General features: G+C 43.7%; 2 protein-coding genes across 5 annotated transcripts in view; one reads left to right on the top strand and one right to left on the bottom strand.

Moving 5' to 3' along the window:
• The window catches only part of GAS6 (growth arrest specific 6), a 35,849-nt gene extending 25,829 nt beyond the window's left edge, over positions 1 to 10,020 (top strand). The window contains exons 11-15 of the mRNA XM_082775444.1: positions 2,849 to 3,013; positions 4,240 to 4,408; positions 5,330 to 5,502; positions 6,308 to 6,536; positions 9,429 to 10,020. Coding sequence (XP_082631570.1) covers positions 2,849 to 3,013; positions 4,240 to 4,408; positions 5,330 to 5,502; positions 6,308 to 6,536; positions 9,429 to 9,580 — 888 coding nt within the window. The 3' untranslated portion in view covers positions 9,581 to 10,020. The remainder of the gene's footprint in view (positions 1 to 2,848; positions 3,014 to 4,239; positions 4,409 to 5,329; positions 5,503 to 6,307; positions 6,537 to 9,428) is intronic.
• A 3,402-nt stretch (positions 10,021 to 13,422) lies between these two features.
• TMEM255B (transmembrane protein 255B) overlaps positions 13,423 to 18,468 on the bottom strand; it is a 63,459-nt gene continuing 58,413 nt past the window's right edge. For 2 of the 4 annotated variants that reach the window (XM_082758588.1, XM_082758589.1), the window contains one exon: positions 13,423 to 14,133. In XM_082758588.1, the coding sequence (XP_082614714.1) occupies positions 13,966 to 14,133 (168 nt within the window). In that variant the 3' untranslated portion in view covers positions 13,423 to 13,965. Of the gene's footprint in view, positions 14,134 to 14,826; positions 14,873 to 16,907; positions 16,975 to 18,468 lie in introns of those variants that run through there. The other 2 variants (XM_082758591.1, XM_082758590.1) reach the window with 2 other exon arrangements.

The following is an 18,468-nucleotide window of genomic DNA, read 5'->3' as shown; positions in this document are numbered from 1 at the left end:
AGATGAGGTGATGTTTAATTCAGTTCCTTTGCTGTCACTGAAACAATTTTAGGCTCCAAATGGAGAGCTGTAGAGATTCAGCAAAGCTGCAGATAAAACGTGTGACATGCTGTATCTTGGCAGGTAGGAATAGCCTCGAGGCAATTCTTGCTAAATTAAAGATTTGTCCTGCTAATTTGAAATATGGTGATTGTAATTGCCTGCACAGGGAGGGTGGTAGTAGAAGATGAGTCACAAAAAGCTGTTATTACCAAGCCGAACCGTTTAACACAGGAGTGTAAACTTGTTAAGTGCTGGACCTCATTATGAAGTAATTACAAACTTTCCCATACTGGTTGTGGGAGAGATACCAGAAACGTGTTTTCTTTCTTCAAGCAATAATACAAAAATGCTCGAGCGCTTGGGAGTTACAGGGTAAGCAGTGTGCTTGCTTCCTGCAGGGAGAGCAGGCAGCACGATAAAAGCAATTATCATTTTTAGGCAGTGAGTACAATCGCTGGTCTCCTGCCAGATGTCAGTTCCAGGGCTCGTATCCCCACGTACCGTCAGACCTAAGAAGTTGCCTGGCAGAGTTGCTGAAGCAACTTGAAGGCAGAAGGAGCTAAAGGAGCCTTCAGGCTCTTTGCTCCATGGTTGACTCCCCTCAGAGGCTTGGGATGCTGCTTGCATTGCTGGGGTGCTGCTGGGTGCTCCTTTCTCTGCTGTCTTATCCCTTACCTCCACCTTGCAGGTAGTTTGTCCTCTTCTGCTTAACATCCAGTGCCAGCCCTGCCTCTAAATACCATTTAATCAGTAAGTCTGAGCCATACAACTTTGAACAAGAAGTGTGGACTTCTGTGTACTTTTCACCCTCACCTTCTGAAACACAACCCAGACCTTCAGAGGTCACAGTCCAGACTCAGGTGCCATTTGGGAGCTTTACTCTGGGCATCCGTGTGCACAGGATCAAGCCCTTAGTTCTTGTTAGACCTGGGTACTGATGGTGACTTTGCAGGTGTTGGGAGAAAATAGTCATTTTAGAATTTAACTTCCAGGAGATAGGGGAAAAAAAAAGACTATTTAAAATGAAATTACAATAAAAAGCACAAGTTTTTGGTCTCTTGAACAAAAGTTGCATCATTTTATGAAAATGTGAAGGCATTTTCAAACGTTCAGGCCAGCGTTTCTACCTGGGTATATTCTGATGTTGATCTTGCCTGATCTATTTTTAGGTGATCATTCCCAGCAGGGAAAGCACAAACAGGCAAGCCTCAGGAAAAGCTTTTACAACAGCGTTGTAAATGTAATCCAGCTGAATGAAGTGTCACGTATGAGCTGAGGAGAGCGGAGAATGCACTCGCTTTCCTGTTTGTTTTGCGTTTCCCCCTCCAAAAATTATCATTTTGTCTTTTTTTCAACGCTTAATTTAGCGCTAGCATGAAGACGGTATGTTTAGCACCGATAATAACCTACGTGCACTGTCAAATGTCCAAGCTTGAGGTTAAGCAATCACAAGAAGATTGGTAAGTTGGCTTTCACCCCATGGCTGCCTGCAGCCCGGTCCCGTTGCCCGTTTGGGCTCTGGGTGCTGGTGGGGCACCAGCCAGTGAGCTTGGGGTGTGAGGAGCCACAGCTGAAAGTGCCAGAGGGCATCCTGAGGTAGGCAGAATCCAATTTCCTCAACTGGCATTTGTTAAGGGGTGTTAATCCCTTCTCTTTGAGTTTAGCAGCCCAGCAGCCACAGCCAATGTTCCCAGCCCTCTGGGTGGACTTTGCAGCCTGCCATCTCCCCAAAAAGCCCGTCTGAGAGCGGGTTGTGTGTCTCCGTTGGGCACAGAGCAGTGGTGTAGCTGCCACTTCAAACGAGCAGGCTTAGGGCAAGTAAATTCATGTCAGAGAGGATTCAGCATGGAGCAACATGTCAGATGTAACCAATGTTTTAAAAGCATAAACCAGGCTGCACTGGAATCCATGGGAGAAGGAAGAAGGTTGATATTCTGTGCATGATCTTTTCAACTCTCAAATTTCCTTTATCTTCATCACCACAGACTCTAATCCAAAGGGAGTGTCCAGGTATAAACCTGCTCAGCCCTGCCTGGCAGCAGAAGCCAGGTCCCACGGCAGCAGAGTCCAGTTGGCTGCTTCGTGGTGTTTGTGCAGCCTGGCCTCTTGCTTTCCAGCGGGGCACCTCGGTGTAGATCGTTGTTCCCATGTGACACCACAAATACAGTGATTTTATTAAAAAATACAACTATTTTTTTTAGATTTTAGTGGGGATAGAATCTTCCTAGCAGTAGCTCCTAGGAGACATGGAGGTAAAAGTGGCAGGGACCTGAGAGAAAGTTTTCTGAGAGAAAAATTAGTGCCTGTTGGACATCTTTATTACCCTCTCAAACGTAACAACATCTTCTGTTGTTCTTTTTTCAGGGGTCAGTACTCAAAGACTAGACTTGTTGTGGCTGGAAGGCTTCAGTGTTATCCTCTGCTGAGCCAACAAAAGACATCCTCTTATCTGTCCTTCCGGCTTTGCCTTTCGCAGGCTGGCGCAATAGGAAGTTTCTCATTAATAACTTGTTACTGCATTTAAATTTTGCTTAGAGCGAGCTGCAAACATCACGTAGTTCATTCATTCATGCATGCATTTGTGTTTCTGTTTTTGTAGCTGGGCTGTCTTTGCCACTAGGGCAACTCCAGGTTGCTTTCTAAAGACTTGAATATCGAGGTGGAATGTAGTTTAAAAGGTAAAAAAGAGGCTTGGGGACAGAAAATATTTCTGCATCGTAGGGGTTTTACTATAGTGTCTGTCCTATAGTTGAGTCTGCGTGTCTTTTTGTACTGAAATTGTCTGTTTACATTTTTACTTTTTCAGATCTCTGTTGAAGAACTCGAGAGAAGCTTGGTTATAAAGGTCAACAGGGATGCAGTTATGAAAATAGCTGTCTCAGGTGATCTGTTTACTCTGGACAAAGGACTGTATCAGCTGAATCTGACAGTAGGAGGCATTCCTTTCAAAACAAAGGACCTTGTTCTGCCAGTAAGTACAGCATCAGCACTTACCTTGTTTTGCATGCCTGAAGGGCTTGATTTCATCTTTTCTTGGGGTGATGTAGGTCCCTCCTGAGAGCAGTTCAGCCTGCCCTGACACAGGTGGCATTATCACCTCCTGGATACAGATTTCTCTCCACTGACTATAGAGGGAGCCTAAGCCAGTAGCAAAGGTGAGAGTCCTGATTTTTTGATTGATGAGGTTGGGTGAGATGTATCCCACCCTTGGCCTGCAGAATTAGGACACAGCAAAGCTGGAGCATGTGGCAGAGCCCTGGGAACTGATGGTGATCATGCTGGCTTGGAGATCTTGAGTGGCCCTGGCGTGTCACGCTGCTGAGTGAGGGTAACATTGTGCCCAGTGGGACTTGGATCAACGTGGAAGGCAATTTTTGTGTTGTGACTGGGGTTTGAGCTTCGTGGTATTGTATCACAGCTTTGTGCTCCTGGCTTTTACTCTTTCGGTTTTGTAAGACCCAAGGGAAAACAGGAGCCTGTTTTTCTTCACTTCTTCCTAATTCAAGCAGATAGAGCACACAGATGAAAGTTAAAGCATCTTTTGGATGGGATTGGATGGTTGTTGTGTTTCTGAAATAGCTGCTGCTCAGGCTATTTTGAAAGCCTGCCACACACGGAGTTGGCACCTTGAAACCAAAACTGGCATCCCCTTACTTTTAAACGAGGTGATGAGTTTGTGGCTCCGTGACTGGGAGTGCAGCAGCTGAGGAGGGCTTCTGTTCCTCTCAGGAAGTCATTCAGGGCCAATGCTTGTCTGAAATGCTAAGCTAGGGGTGTGGTCTCCGTATACGATTAAGGGCCAAAAACTCCTGAGGTTTTTATCCTGGCTCAGACACCTAATTCTGTCTGCTTCAGTTAATTTGGGATAATGGTTCTGATTTAGGTGCTTTTGCAAGGAGCCTTCTCCTTGCATGCTGCCTCACATTTTAATGCTGGTGCAGGATAAGAGCACGGGAAGCTGGAACAAACGAGGTGTGCACAGAGCAGGGTGCCCATCTCACGGCTCAGGCACCCCTCACTTAAACCAGAACACCACACCACCTACCATGAACCAGGTCTGACATGCTGTGTGTCGCAAAGGCTATTCACAAAGACACAAAAGATTTTCTTTTCCATGTTTGATATTATAATATCCCCTGCACCTGAAATCACTCATTCTTGCAGTTTAAGGTGTGAGATACTGCTTTGTCTTCCCAGATAAACCCTCGGCTGGATGGCTGCATGCGAGCATGGAACTGGCTGAACGGGGAGGACAGCACTATCCAAGAGACCATAAGGATGAATGAAAGGATGCAGTGCTTTTCTGTAGCAGGGCGAGGGTCTTTCTATCCTGGGCGAGGTTTTGCTGTATTTAATCTTACTTACAGTAAGTACTTCATATTTTTATTTCTGTTGTCCTGCCGTTAACTGTAATTGGTTAATGAACAGTTTGAAACTTGCATGCACGCCCAACTCAGTGTTGATTAATGCAGAAGCGACTGGCAGCTGTGGATGAGGAGGTATCAGCTGAACTTGTGGCTCCTAGCAAAGGGAGACTAGAGCCAGCAGGGACCTGGCCAGCACAGAATAGGTTCTCTCTGTGTGGTTCCACCAATGCATTTCACACCTGGGCTGGCTCCACCTCATCCTCAGCCTTAGGGGCCTCCCTGTTCATCTGTCAAAATCATAGCTGGTTCCAGCCCTGGCCACTGTCTTCTCCTAAACAAGGAGAGCTGCAAGCCATAGTGAATTACATGAATTACACACATCAGTAAGCAAGATGCCAGCACGTTTAATTCCAAGTTCAACAGATGAGATGCAACGTCCCATGCTTGTGATAGGGTGATGATCAGGAAGTGATTAACTGGTGATCGATGTAGTATACTTATATGCTTTTTCAGTTTAATACAGGCTTTTATAGAAGTGTATGTCAGATTTCCCATGATCTTTTGACAGTCAAGAACCATGTAAAAAATGGCTGCCCTGTGTTGCAGCAGTTCTTTGAATGGGATGGATTGACAGCCATGGGAATTTGCATCTCTCTTTGTGATAAAAAGCTTAACCTTGTCTTTTGACTTCTGAAAGGCAACACTGAAGAAGGTAAAAAGAGGGAACTGATGCCATTTTCTTCTCTGATTTTATGTTCAGGTGCTTCAGCATTTTTTTGAGTAAAAGAAATGTGGCAGTCTCTCAGTCTCTCCATATGTTCTTCCATCTATCCTCTTTTCCAGACAGAAATTGCACATTCTACCATTTAACCTGATATTCTTACGTTTGTCTTGCTACACTTTTTTTTTTTTTCTTATAGTGCAACCTTCTTCTGGAAATGAAACCAAGACAAGTTGGAAAATAGAACTAAATGCTGCAATTCAGCCAGCAACAGACACCGGTGTGCTCTTTGCTCTGGTTACGGAAGAAGCATCTGTCCCGTTATCACTGTCTCTGATTGACTATCACTCCACAAAGAAACTGAAACAGCAGGTATAGATTAAGCATTTTTCTAGAGAAAGCTCCTTGCTATTTTCCTGGGACCTGAGAGTCATTATTAAGAAAGAGCTGTCAGGTTCTTTGCCTGCCTGCTTATTTGGGCCCAGCAGTTCAGAACGTGGTCTGAGACTGGGCTGCTTGGCCAACACTGAAATTCTGCCCCTGAGGGGTACGTGTTAGATACTACTCGTGAGCTCTTTGCAAATGTGGCCTAGGCAAAAGATTGAACTGGTCTCTTGAATGCCAGAAGATTTTGTTAAATTTTGCTGGTTTTAGAAGCTGTTCAATCTCATAAGCTGAGAGTTTCCATTCTCTGGAGTTGTTCAGTAATAATCCCAAGGCAGACAAGAGACAGGTTTAGGTGTCACTCCAGATGCTGTGAAAGGTCAGTGATGATGGAGGGCTGAAGATGCTAATCTAATTACATTCAGAATGAAGGGCTAAATTCTGGCATTACAAGAGTATAAATAAGGAATAATTTCACTAATTATTCACATCAGCCAACTTTTCATGTACAATACAGCAGCTATGGTGTACTTACGTCCACTAAAACCCACTAAGAATTCTTTCCTAGGAGAAAGTGGTTACAAGAAACAGTTAGTTCCCCTCATTCATAGTTCTTTCAGTGCAATTGAGATCAGAATAAGATCAGCAATAATAATAATAATGCTAATTTTCTCATGGCTCTGCAAAACCTTCATAAACAAGGCCACAATGTTGTCATCCTGGCCCTGCATAAGTGTGGAGAGGTATATTTCAGCTCACTGCCTCATTTTTTTGTCTTTCCCCTGCTGTCTAGTTTGTCATCTTGGCCTTGGAGCACACAGTTGTGTCCAGACTGGCAATAAATCTCTGCGATAAGAAGGAACACTCTGTGGACATCCTCCTCAAGAAGGACCAGCTATCCCTGAGGGTAGATGGGATGGCAGGAGAGAGTGAATTAAGCGCTTCGGAGTTAGAGGACAGCCTGTCCGTCTTGGAAAGCTCTTTGCAATCAACAGTGAAGACGTATGTGGGAGGATTGCCAGGTGAGCATCTAGTTTCATAGCATGAAATACAGAATCCCACCTCCCTGAGCTGGCAGTCAGGAAAGCTGTCCCTATTCATTAAACCTAGGAGCCTCACTCTCTGTGCTTGAGCAAGCTTTGTCTGTGATGCAGGCGTGCGTGATCCCAACAGAAGTGAGGGTGTGCTTGATGTTTTTTTGTTTTGGTTTGGTTTTTCTTCAGTGATTGTGTCCTTCTGAGGACAGGTGGAGGCAAAAAAAGGAGGAGCTTTTCCTTAGTCAGCAATAGGATCGATTTTTCTAAAGGGTAGCTGTAATACCTTACACATGGTAAGATCCATAGGACCTGTACCACAGGATCCTGCAGTTTTTACACACATAAACATTCATTACGTTAGAATGTGCAAGCTTTATGTTGCTACTTAAGCACTCCTTGTGAAGAGATCTCAGTGTTCATCTGTTCTCCTCTGTGGAGTTTGTATATCCCATCATCTTTGATAGGAAGTTTCAGAATTGGTCCAAGAACCTGTTGTGAGGGCTAAACTTTTCATGCCATAGCACACAGCACCGAGCTTCCCAACCTCCCAGATATATATGGACAGGTTTTCTGCCCTTTTGTCTCCAAAATCTGATTTTTCTGTCTCACTCCCGTCAGACTCCTGACTCACATTGTTTTGACTGAAATTTGGAAAGCCCAGTGTGCTGATTCTCCCTGGCTGATGCTGTCTTTGAGCTGAACACAGCAGTCCACAATTAATTTATTTCCTCCCAGCTGAAGGTAGTTAGAGCACAACCAGAGGCCTACCACAGTTTATAGCTTTGGTGGCTTTTCAGCTTCTTGAACGAGATCAGTTTGCTCCTCTGTTGTGAGCCTGCAAGATCAAGCTTTCATCTGACTCATGAATTTTGGCCAAACTTTGGGGGTTTGTCTCTTGTTCTGGCTGAACTGGTTTATCAGTCCCTACTGCTGAGGAATGCAATTAAGGAAACACTTGTGTTTGTGACACAGCGCAGTCCATCCTACTTTGTTGCCAGCAGCTCAGCAAAATCTTGCCCTTACTCACCCAAGCGAGGGAGAGGGAGCAGCGTTGGCCTCTCGATAGGTTTTGAAGCAGTCAAGCTGGAACAGAGTGGCTGAGGTGCTGTGTGCACTAGGGCACATGGCACGACTGTTGCCACCATGTCCTGGGTTGTCTGTGGTTAGCTCAGACTAACTGTGCTGGGAGAAAGGCAGTTTTTAATTACCTAGGGCTAGGTGGGAAGTATCCTAACTACTGCTCTCAGCCCCAGCTGGCTTCTGTAGATTTAGCTGCTTTCACCCTTTGATCTGTTGTACTCATCAGCAGGACTTTTGCTGCCTCTGCTCTGCTTTTACCATCGAGTGGAACCCAACGCTTGCGCTGAGGAGCGTTGTTCCTTGCCAGACGAATAAACATTTCAGCACTTCGGTTGGATTCATAACTCTGGGTTAAATAACTGTATCAAATGGGCAGATCGAAGCGAGTTTGGCTCATTCAGATCTGAATAACGTTTTTTTTTTTTTTTTTTTTTTTTTTTTTTTCCCTGCTTCTTTACCCTGTGGAAAAGAACCAATCACATTTAATCTCTTTATTCCATTTGCAATAAATAAATAGAGAATCCTGAGTCAAAATACGCATTATGTCCCATACTAAGTACAGATAAGATTGCAGGTGTGGAACTATTATTCAGAGTTTAAGAGACAAGAGGGAACTTACAGGCATTTACTACCTTTTTATGGTATTTTCAGTTTGGATAAATCCTGAATTATGTAATTTATATGATGCATAGTCATTTTTCCAGGCAATGTGTATACAAACCTGGTAAAGGAGCCTTTAAACAAGCCTTCTCAGTCTTCACATGGCCCCAAACAGACAGATCTATGTCTACTCATAACAGAAAATTATTTATTTGACCTGATTTCCAATTATAAGGTACACAAAAAAATCCTTTTTATATTTATTTTTGACAGTATCTTATAAATGCATCTCATCCAGCCCATGCTGTCCTTCCTTAAGCCGTGTGGCACATGTATCAGCAGTCAGCGTGATTCCTTAGATGAGTGCTCAAGCCATGAGGCCAACGCTGTCAACTTCTTCTGAGTCAAAATTTAGTTTAAATTCGTGTGAGGTACTATAACACAGAGACCCACTTCTTTGTAAGAGTGCGGTTATCTTAAGCAGACTCCAGAGATAAAATTTGGTAAACAGGGAGGCACAGGAAATAGCTGAAATCATTTGTTTAAGCAAGCACCAAGCGATGGTGTTTTCCAGCCAGAAAGCTGAAAAATTTATAGTATCTATTTGTGGCTTAGAAACCCCACACAAACACTCTTTCTCTCGCTCAGTCCTGGAGTCCGCCACAGTGTGAGCTGTGTTTGATTACATCAGTGTTGAATTTGGCCTGGCAGAACCCTTTAAATGGCGTGTAATCTCAGACCAACAGGGCAACCTATTGTTCACCTCGTCCTTGCTTCGGTGTAGAGATAAGGGGGTTGCTTTGCTACCTGCCTCAGTGGGAGGCTGCCTCATCTGTGAGACATTCCTTGCTTGCCATTGCACAACCAGCACAGCTGGGTCAGCTTTGGGTTGTAAGTAAGCTAATAACCTTCGGGGAAGGGTAGAGAATCACAGAATCACAGAATTTCTAGGTTGGAAGAGACCTCAAGATCATCGAGTCCAACCTCTGACCTAACGCTAGCAGTCCCCACTAAACCATATCCCTAAGCTCATGTTAATTTTTGTTCGTTTCTTTATGGTCAGCGTGTAAGTGATACAGCAGAAGTTAGGAGTAGTGAGCCTTCCTGTCATGTTCACTGATGCTCATCAGAGCATAGGTGGGACAGCTTTTCGTGCAAAACGGGCCCCCAAAGATGCTTGTCTCCCCTTTGGCACAGATGTTCCCGTCACCTCGACTCCAGTCACGGCGTTCTACCACGGCTGCATGACTGTGAAGCTGAACAGCAAGGCACTGGACTTGGACGAGGCACTGTACAAGCACAGCGACATCACGTCACACTCGTGTCCTCCAGCTGAGGCGGGTCCGTAGGTACCACTGCAAGGCGAAAGTTTTATACTAGGGAACTTTCAATGCTTTTCTTTTTTTTTTTTTTTTTTTTAAGATATAAATTATTCAGACCTACCGCACTGCGTGTATAGTTTCTCTTAAACACTGAAGTTATGTAGGAGCTACTGATCCTTATGTCAGATTGATTATTGAAATACTCCTTTGCTTTGAGGTTTAAAGGTTGTAATATATTTGTAAATAGTTCAGAAGACTAATATTAAATAAGCCAAAAGTACAGAATATGCCTAAATGAATGTCATGTCTAAACTGTAAGAGACAGTTTTATCTGGAATGTGGAAAACCTGGTAATATATGAGTGTGGACTGGAAGAAAAATAATAATTCTGTATTATTTTTATTACCAACACTGCTTTCTGATTTGCAAAGTATGAGAGAATAAAATATTTACATACAAGTTTTTAATTTACCTGTACTCACATTATTCTGTACTCTGCTATTTGGAGATGATGACTCAGGCTGTGCCTGATATGGAGATTACAACAGTGTTGTTTTTTTTTTGTTTCAATTTGTTTGGAGGTGGGGGTTATGTGTTTGTGTCAGTATTACATATCCTTGGGCTGGAAAGCACACGGTTGCTGCTATTATTATTGCTACAGTTTTTCTTGCTGGTACCACAGATGGAAGACTCAGTTGTGACCTTTAGAAAAACTCTTGGTCAACAGAGAATGGAAAAAAAAAAAGAAAAATCTGGGTCAGCAGGAAACAATTAGAAGAAAAGACTCATAAGCTGAAAGCCATATGGCTTTTGTGTCAATAACCACTGAAGCAAATGATGAGGTGTTGAGAATTGGGAATATTAAGTGGTGATGACATTTTTTTGCTGCTTAATTTTGAGGTTGGCTCATTCACCGTGAGCCTAACGGGAGCACAGAGGCTTGTGATTCTGAGAGTTAGCCAGGCTGAATTGCAGTGCGGTGAGAATATGCTTGTGGGTTTACTTGGGAGAGGTTGTAGAGCCATAAAGTGCATTTAACTTCTAAACTATCCTGGTGCTGCTGGGGCAGGCTTTGCCTAGCCTGCTTTGAGGAAACTGAATCTTGCTTATTTGCTCCTTGCCTTCCAGTGGGTTAAAGAAATGAGAACGAGAGGTATGCTGTGGTGGATATCTGAACATTAAGTGGCTAAGGTCACCCTGTGCTTCACAGGGTTAATATGGAACAGGTCTAATTCTACAAGGGTTTTTTAATAAATTGTTCCCAGTCGTTCTATGCCATGTTTTGCCTAGTCAAATACGGAGCTGATGGATTAACCTAATAAAGCACACGTGACAAGGTAAGTGACCGAGGTGTGGAGATGTAACTGTCCCAGAGGAATGAAGGGAGGCAGGGCAAGACTATCCCAACTGTATCCAGCTGACAAAGGTTTTTACACTCAGGAATGACCAGATGCCAGTTTGGAAGGATAATTGCTAATGAGACAGTGATAACGGGGACAGACTCACTGGTGGACTGTGCGTGGATAGGAAAACCCAGAAGTATTTCTATGGGTTCGCTTTTTGATATTGAGCAAAGGGTACCAAGTTATGTGCAGGAGTGCTTTCTGTTATAGTCAATGATGCTGGATCAACTTGAGATTTGATGGAGAACCGAAGAAACATCAGCTTATTATTCCAGTGAGAGCAGGGAATCCTGAAGGTATTGTGGTGAACAGCACTTCCTCACTGTGGTGGTTTGTTTTCTGTTTGCTTTTCCTGGTTATTTTAGTACTTTACCAAAATACATCTCCCATTCTTTTAACTTGGAGGAGCTCTAATGAAAACAGTACAAACTTGGATGGCACCTACTATTTTTTAAACCAAGTAGATGGAACAAACCCCATTTTACTTTGTTCTTTTCAAAGGAAGCATGTTAGCAAAGCAGTCTTATGTCTAGCATTTGTTTTTTGGTATAGCTTCTGTGGTGGATCCCAAAAAAATAACATGTGGCATAAATGAATCACAAATATGTCTGACCTTTGTGTTAATGTAAGTGGTACTGTTTATGAAGCCAGATCCTGGAAACGCGAATCTTGTGGTACATTGTGGCAGCCTGCAGTTGCAGGCTTAGTATTATATGAAAAAGACTATAATTCTTTTTTTTTTAATAACAGTCTAATTCGGAACTAAAAATATCGCTAGGATTGTGCGTATCTGTGCATGTATGAGAAGATATTTTGCGTGGACTACAACAAACTCCAACCAAAATGTGGCTTAGAAAAAAAAGCCAGAGTTTGCAAGTCTGGAGAATTACAGAAAGGGAGGTAAGGAGTGTGTGTGGGGGTGCTTTTCTGTCAAGCTTGATTGCTTTTAATACCCTGGGCACTGGAGGAAGAGGCAGCTACTTCTATATATTGTTGAGATGAAGAAATGAAATGATAAGCATTCCTTCATTCCTCCTCAGTCACTGTGCTTCAACCCAAGAGAAACACTGATTTCATTTTTGTTCTGTTTGCAGTCTAGGTGCTCAGCTCAAAGGGACCAAGTCTGGGGTGTGGTTTTCTTTTGACTCCAAAAGTGCCCAAAAATGAACCCAGGTGGTTCCCCAGGGAGTATGCATAGTAACTCAAAATAAGTCCATTTGCAGTTCCACTCAGTGCATGATTAGGGTGATCGTGCTCTTCACAGCATGCATTTGCACAACAACTACGAATTTTCGATGTGTTGAATTCATGAGTAGCAGTAAACAGCAGCCTCCCCTCTGACTTTGTTTCTCTTAACCCAGTTCATATCACTGACCTCGTCAACAACACAAGGAAGGCGCCTTGTCACCAATGTTAACATCACTGGCCTAAAACTTTGCATATCAGAAAAAAAAGATGGAATACAGTATGTTTTTTATGATCCATATAAATTAACCTCTGACCTTATTTGTATTAGTTCTGAATCTTTTTTTTTTTATACGTAGAGGTACAGCACATGAATCAATAGAAATTCTTGAAAGGTGGAAAGTATTATGTAAAAGGATGATCATTCTTTGGTCTATTTTCAGCTGGTCTGATGGTGTCACTTCCTTTCAAAGGAAACTGTCAAGTAGGCTGGTTTTGTTTATATAGTGTTTCTTTATATTTCCATAATATGAAGCAGCTGCTTAAAAAGCTAATGAGAAATACCTCCCTTTCCTTGCTTTGCTCTTTGGCCTTTCAGAAAATATCTATAGCTTCGTTGCTGTCTAGACTGCAAGATCTACAGAGCAAGCAGCAGCATCATCCCTCTTCCAGGAGCAAAACGCAGTGGCGTGGTGCCATAATCTGATGGGTTTCCATGCCTGTGTAGCCACTAAATATGAAAGCCACACTCTAAGAGGGATCTCAACCAATATGATGTACAGAAGGGGGACAGGGCACACACAACTCTGTTCCTGTCAAAGGCACTGTTACAAGTATTGCCGCTTAGCCTTGTCAAAGTATTTCCAGTGCTTTACAATGGGGAAAATTATGAAGGAATTCCGACCCTTCACCAGCTCTCTTTCAGTGGTTGCAGAATTACCAGACCTTGTTAAACTTAAATAACTGGGGTTCACAGAGAGCGCTTTTGGTTGTGATCCTCTTTTGACTAGAAAGGAATTAATTCCAACACTAAAGTGCAGATTAAACATCTGTCTAGAAATTACACCTCTAGCGTGCTGACATGACATTTTACTATGCAGACTAGACTGCCATGAGGTGCAAATTTTTAAAAAAATCCAATAAAATTAACCTTTCTATTTGAAACTTGATGGAATTATTCCATAGGGTAGTTTTCCTTCTTCTTTTTTTTTTTTTTTTCTTTTTTTTTTTTTTCTTTCTTTTGTTCTAATAAATATAACAGCCTTAGGTACAGTATAAATATACACAGTCAATTTTATTGCAAAATAATTGCCACACATTTTTTTTATTGGTACAACTCTTTCACCAAAAAAAAGGGTTCTTAAATAAATACTACAAGCAAACAAACACCGAGGCTCTTCCTACCCAAAGTGATTTACTCAGAGAGCTCCAGACTACCCACTCAGACAGCACAGACTAAAACCCCTCTATACTGGTCTATGAAAGCAGAACACGTATCCAGAGCGTTTTCTTCACTTCTCCTCTTGAAGAAAAATCACTCTGCAGTATATGGAGAAGGAAAAAACTCAGGGTAGGCAGAAAGCAATACTGCATTTGACTGCAGGTAGGCAAACTGGGTGGTTACCTGTCACACTGCTGGTGATGTGCCTGCCCTGACATCGCCAGGTTTCTGCTCTGCTTGGGGGGATGTGGCTAAAAGCAGAGTGGCCGTGACACACTCTGTGGTGGGTTCCTTGGTAAGTCTAGTGCCTGCGGGGCACAGGGTTTCCAAAGGTTTCTTAAAAACAAAGAAGCCTACCAGCTGCCTAAAAGACATTCTTTGTCCTACGGTGCGTATGGTGGAGGCTTTTCTCCAGGCAAAAAGTAAGTCGGTGCATAGAGGGGTGGAGCATTGGGGGGAAGGCCGTAGTTGGAGCTGGACTGAGATGGAGGCTGAGTTTCTTCTGATAAAGAAATGTCAGTAGATGATGTTCCTGGAAAATTGCTGGCAGGCTGTATACAGACAAAGAAAAACGCTTCAATAAATGATTATGATCCCGTTTGTGGCTCTGATTTAAGTGTTTACCATGTAAGTATTATGTCCCACGGTTACATTTCTCATGCATCGCAGCACAACACTCACTTCAGTATTAGAGAACCTGCTAAAGGACAGCGATTACAGTGTGCAGTGAAAGAAGACATTCCACCTGTAATCCAAGTCATTTTTAATAGACATTGTGCATACAGCTGGACAACAGAACAGGAATTTCTGCAGAAGGTGCTTTGGTTTCCTGGGTGAGGCATGGCACCCAACTGCCTGATTAAGTTACATATAGCTGCAAATTTCTAGGCATCACTCTAAAATCTCAAAGTTGTAATACTTGCATAAATGCAGTTTTTTTTCTTATTGATGTGCCAAATGCAGACTCCTTATAAGAGAAAATTTACAGGTAGGCATTCTTTAAAAGACCTCCTTGTAGGTCTTTCACCTCGGCTGTCCCAGTTACAAGGAGGCCTTGGCTGGAAGAGGCATGAAAAATAAGCAGCCCATGTTGAGTAACAACTAGGATTTATTAAAACAACAGGATGCCTCTAGGGACTATTGTTCTGGATAAAATCCTCCACTACTCTAAACCAAGTTTTGCCATTGTTTTCAAGAGGGTCAGGATTTCACTCCTCCCCTCACATGCCAGTCCATGGGCTCCATCAGAAGAGTTGGGCTCAGCTCCCTTCAAGTTCAGGCCTAAAATGCCTGGAATTTAAAAGAAAAAATAGTAAACATGGATCTATTTCAAGGGAAATCTAAAATCCAGGCAAGGAAACAATGCTGTCTTGGGTACTTACCATGATAAAAAAAAAAAAAAATAGTAGTCATCATTTAGAAGGCCAGTACCAGGGCTGATACTTGGCTGGTGGCATCTCAGAGCTGCCCAGGGTTGCCAGTCCCCATGCCACGGGGGGGACTTTGATGAAAGGGGACTTTGTGACAGGAAGGTTGTTTGTGCACCGTAACTATGCAGGAGGCAGTGCAAGTATACCTATAGACCTGCTGGCTAGATCAGCTCCAAATGGAGTTATTGGGTTTTATTGCTCTTTTTTTTTTTGTTTGTTTTGGTTTGGTTTTCACAACCCCAGCTGCCCCTGCACAGCTCATCATTTACCTGGTTGGCAGGCCTCCTACCCAGACCGGCTGTGACTGACCTGTACCAGTAAGGGATGAGTGATTTTGTTACCACATGCCATGGTAAACAAATGAAATGCTGGTTACAACTTCGTCAAAATGCATTCCTGGTGTCACCTCTGTTTGTGTATTTGGCTGATTTCTGCTTGTGGGCAAACTGTGAGGTAAACTAAACTGGTTTGGCACCAGCTCAAGGTGTGATTATTTTTTTAAGACTTTGTTTGCCTCAGCAAGCAGGTATGCAGTGAGATACTGAATTCAGCAGAAGACTGAGAACAAATCTTAGTCTTAGCTGAGCTGAGCCTCCACGTGTGTGACCCCAACTGGGGACCCCAACAAAGCAGGAAGCCAAAGGGAATGCTGAAAAGAGAGGTGTGTCATGGGGCCCACCTTGCTATATGGTTAGCAAGGTCACTGGAAAAGGAATGAGGCCTGAGGGTGAGATGCTGGCCTCCTGCTGGGCTTCACATGTGGACAGGACACAGGGGTGAGCTCCTGCTGGGGCTGGCCAGCAGCACAGCACGCTCAGCGCCACCTCAAACACATAGTGCACAGCATAAAGACTGATTCCCACCCCTGGTCGGTGGAAAGGCCTCTAGGGTGCATTCGTAGCACTCACTTCATACATCTTTCACCTGTGATAATCCACATGTGAGAAGTGCCTTGCGCTCTCTGTGGACTCTGAAGGGTAGACCTGCTTGGGTGGAGTCTTCTACACTGTAGACATCTAGAGCTTAATTCAGCTGCCCACACGAGTGTCTAGCCCTTTGGGGATGTCATGGGGCATGCCAGATATCCACACAGACGTGGTACAGCAACTACAGGACCTGGACCCTCATAGAGCAGCATCATGGGCCAGGTGGCTACTTGATCTCATTATCTCACATCACTAGATCCCTACATGTCAACAGACCGTGTTTAGCCAGCTGAATCCCAGCCATAAAGCCTGTAGTTGCCTTAAGGACCAGAACCAGCTGAGGAGGGCTTGTGAAGGCCTGAATTCAGCAGCTAGACACCAGGCCACCAGCTGCTTGGAGCACTTAGATGGATTATGAAGGCCTCCAGCCCTATGGTTTCAGCCCACAGCTCTCAATGGATGTGCATGTCATTTGAGCATCTGGCTGTTGCAAATCAGGCCGGCTTCTCACATTCACCCTTTTGTAACTTTGAGTAAGTTTATTACAATTTTTAACTCATAAGTATTCCATTATGCTGAATGCTGATGCAGAAATTCATTCTCTCTAAACTACAACATAATTAGCTCATACATGCAGTATGAGTATCTCTCTTATTTTTTCTTTTTCTTTTCCAAGAAAAGGATTAAGTGCTTCCCCTTTTGGAGCCCAGTGCTTCTTGCTAACCTCTCCTGGCTTGAGGACAGCTGGTGATGTCTGCCCCTGAGTGTTATGAAGGGGAGAGAAGATAAATGAACACCCTTCTTAGAAAAAGTAGAAATGTAGGGGAAAAAAGTGTTTGTTTTGGAATGCAGTTAAGAATTTGGGGGTAAATATTTCTGTTTCTCAGTGGACACAGGACTGAACCATTATAATTGATCCTCAAGACTACTTACATGCATCTTTTCAGCCTCATTGCTTTCTTTCGTCTCTGTTTATCCCCTTCTCTATTCTTGGCTACGTGCTAACTGAACTCTGCAGAACAGCACAGCTTTTCAGCTAAAAGCAAACAAAAAAAAGATCTCCATGTGTACTCTTTTTTTTTTTTTTTCTCCTCTCAATCAGTGGTCTCCAAAAGTGCCTGGCCCCATTATCTTATTTATTAAAATGTGCCAAGGACTGTTCTTTGGCTGTGAAGCCAACTGGCACAGCACACATCACATCCATACAGCTGAACCAAACCAGTGTGTCTCTCTGTATGCATACCACTTACCAGGAATGGTCCAAGGCTCCTGCTGGCTCCTGACCCCTTCCTAGGTGTTGATGGGAGACTATTAGATGGTCTGGGCCAAACCCATGCCAGGAGGATGCTAACAACTCACTGGTGTGGGTGGTCATTGGCCCTGAGGAGATGTGGCCTGGGAGGCTGTGGGGAGCTGGTCCACAGCCAGCTTGTGCTAAACATGCAGTGTTTTCTATTAAGAATTGCAAAACATGCAGTACCCATCGGTCTGACAGTAGACTGCCAAAGCGTAACAAGGCATTGGACTGAACAAACCAGCTTTATTGTGATTTAAAAACCTAAAAAATGCCAGCAATCTCTCTAGTGTCTCAGTATGGCTATTTACCACCTCCTCCCTAATGTTCTTCATCTCGCTTTGTCCGCTCTGTGCTGTACGGCCTGAGCCCAGCCATGATGGTGACTGGTGCCTGTCGTGCCAGGCCCAAGGCCAGGAGCACTGCTGGCCTCCCAGCTCTGTGAGAGAGGGACAAGGGAGAGTTACAGCAACCACAGTGGGCCTGCAGAGCATGTGTACTTTGAGAACAGACACCTAGATGTTGTGCAGGGGGAGAGACAAGTGTCCTAAAAGAGAAAATTTGAGTAATACCCATGTTAAGTAGGGAGCCACTGTGGATTGACGAGTATGCGTGAGCATTTACCTTCCACAACAGTGCTGTCAGGACACAAGGCACGTAGCTCATGGGACATGCTGCCAGGGACCCTCTGTGGAGAGAATTAATCTTGCCTGTGCTCCACAGAGGGTCCCTGGCAGTGGGACTGATGGTGGGAATGGTGCCTTCTCCACTGACGCTATTTGATAGCCAAGTGGCATAGGAGCAGGTGAAGGACCCTTCAGGCAAAGGAGAGTCAAGAACTGTCTTGTCACCAGGCTACTTTGGCAAAAAATAAATAAAAATCAAGCACCATCCTCAGCATCACTCACTGCTTTTTCCAGGCCAGCTCTGGGCTGGACTCCCTGTGTTTAACAGCAGCTGAGGGACTATGCCCCTAACCCCTCATTTATACTCTTCTACAACATCCCATGGCATTTGCATCTTCCTTGGTGTGTCAAAACACTTCCTCCATCTGGCTTGTCTTGCCACCAAAAAGCTCTACCAGTAGAACCAAAACTGTGTGATGAGTAGTTATCAATAATATCCAGCCACAGTCCTTTCCATATCACTCAGTTTTACAGACCTCTTATTTCCTCACCTTTCTTGTCTCCTTTCCATCTGTTGAGTCCTCATCTACTAGTTCCTATATTATGAGTA

Source organism: Aythya marila (genome assembly GCF_965140915.1).
Source record: "Aythya marila genome assembly, chromosome: 1".
Taxonomy (NCBI): Eukaryota; Metazoa; Chordata; class Aves; order Anseriformes; family Anatidae; genus Aythya; species Aythya marila.
This window is presented reverse-complemented; position numbering and strand designations above follow the sequence as displayed.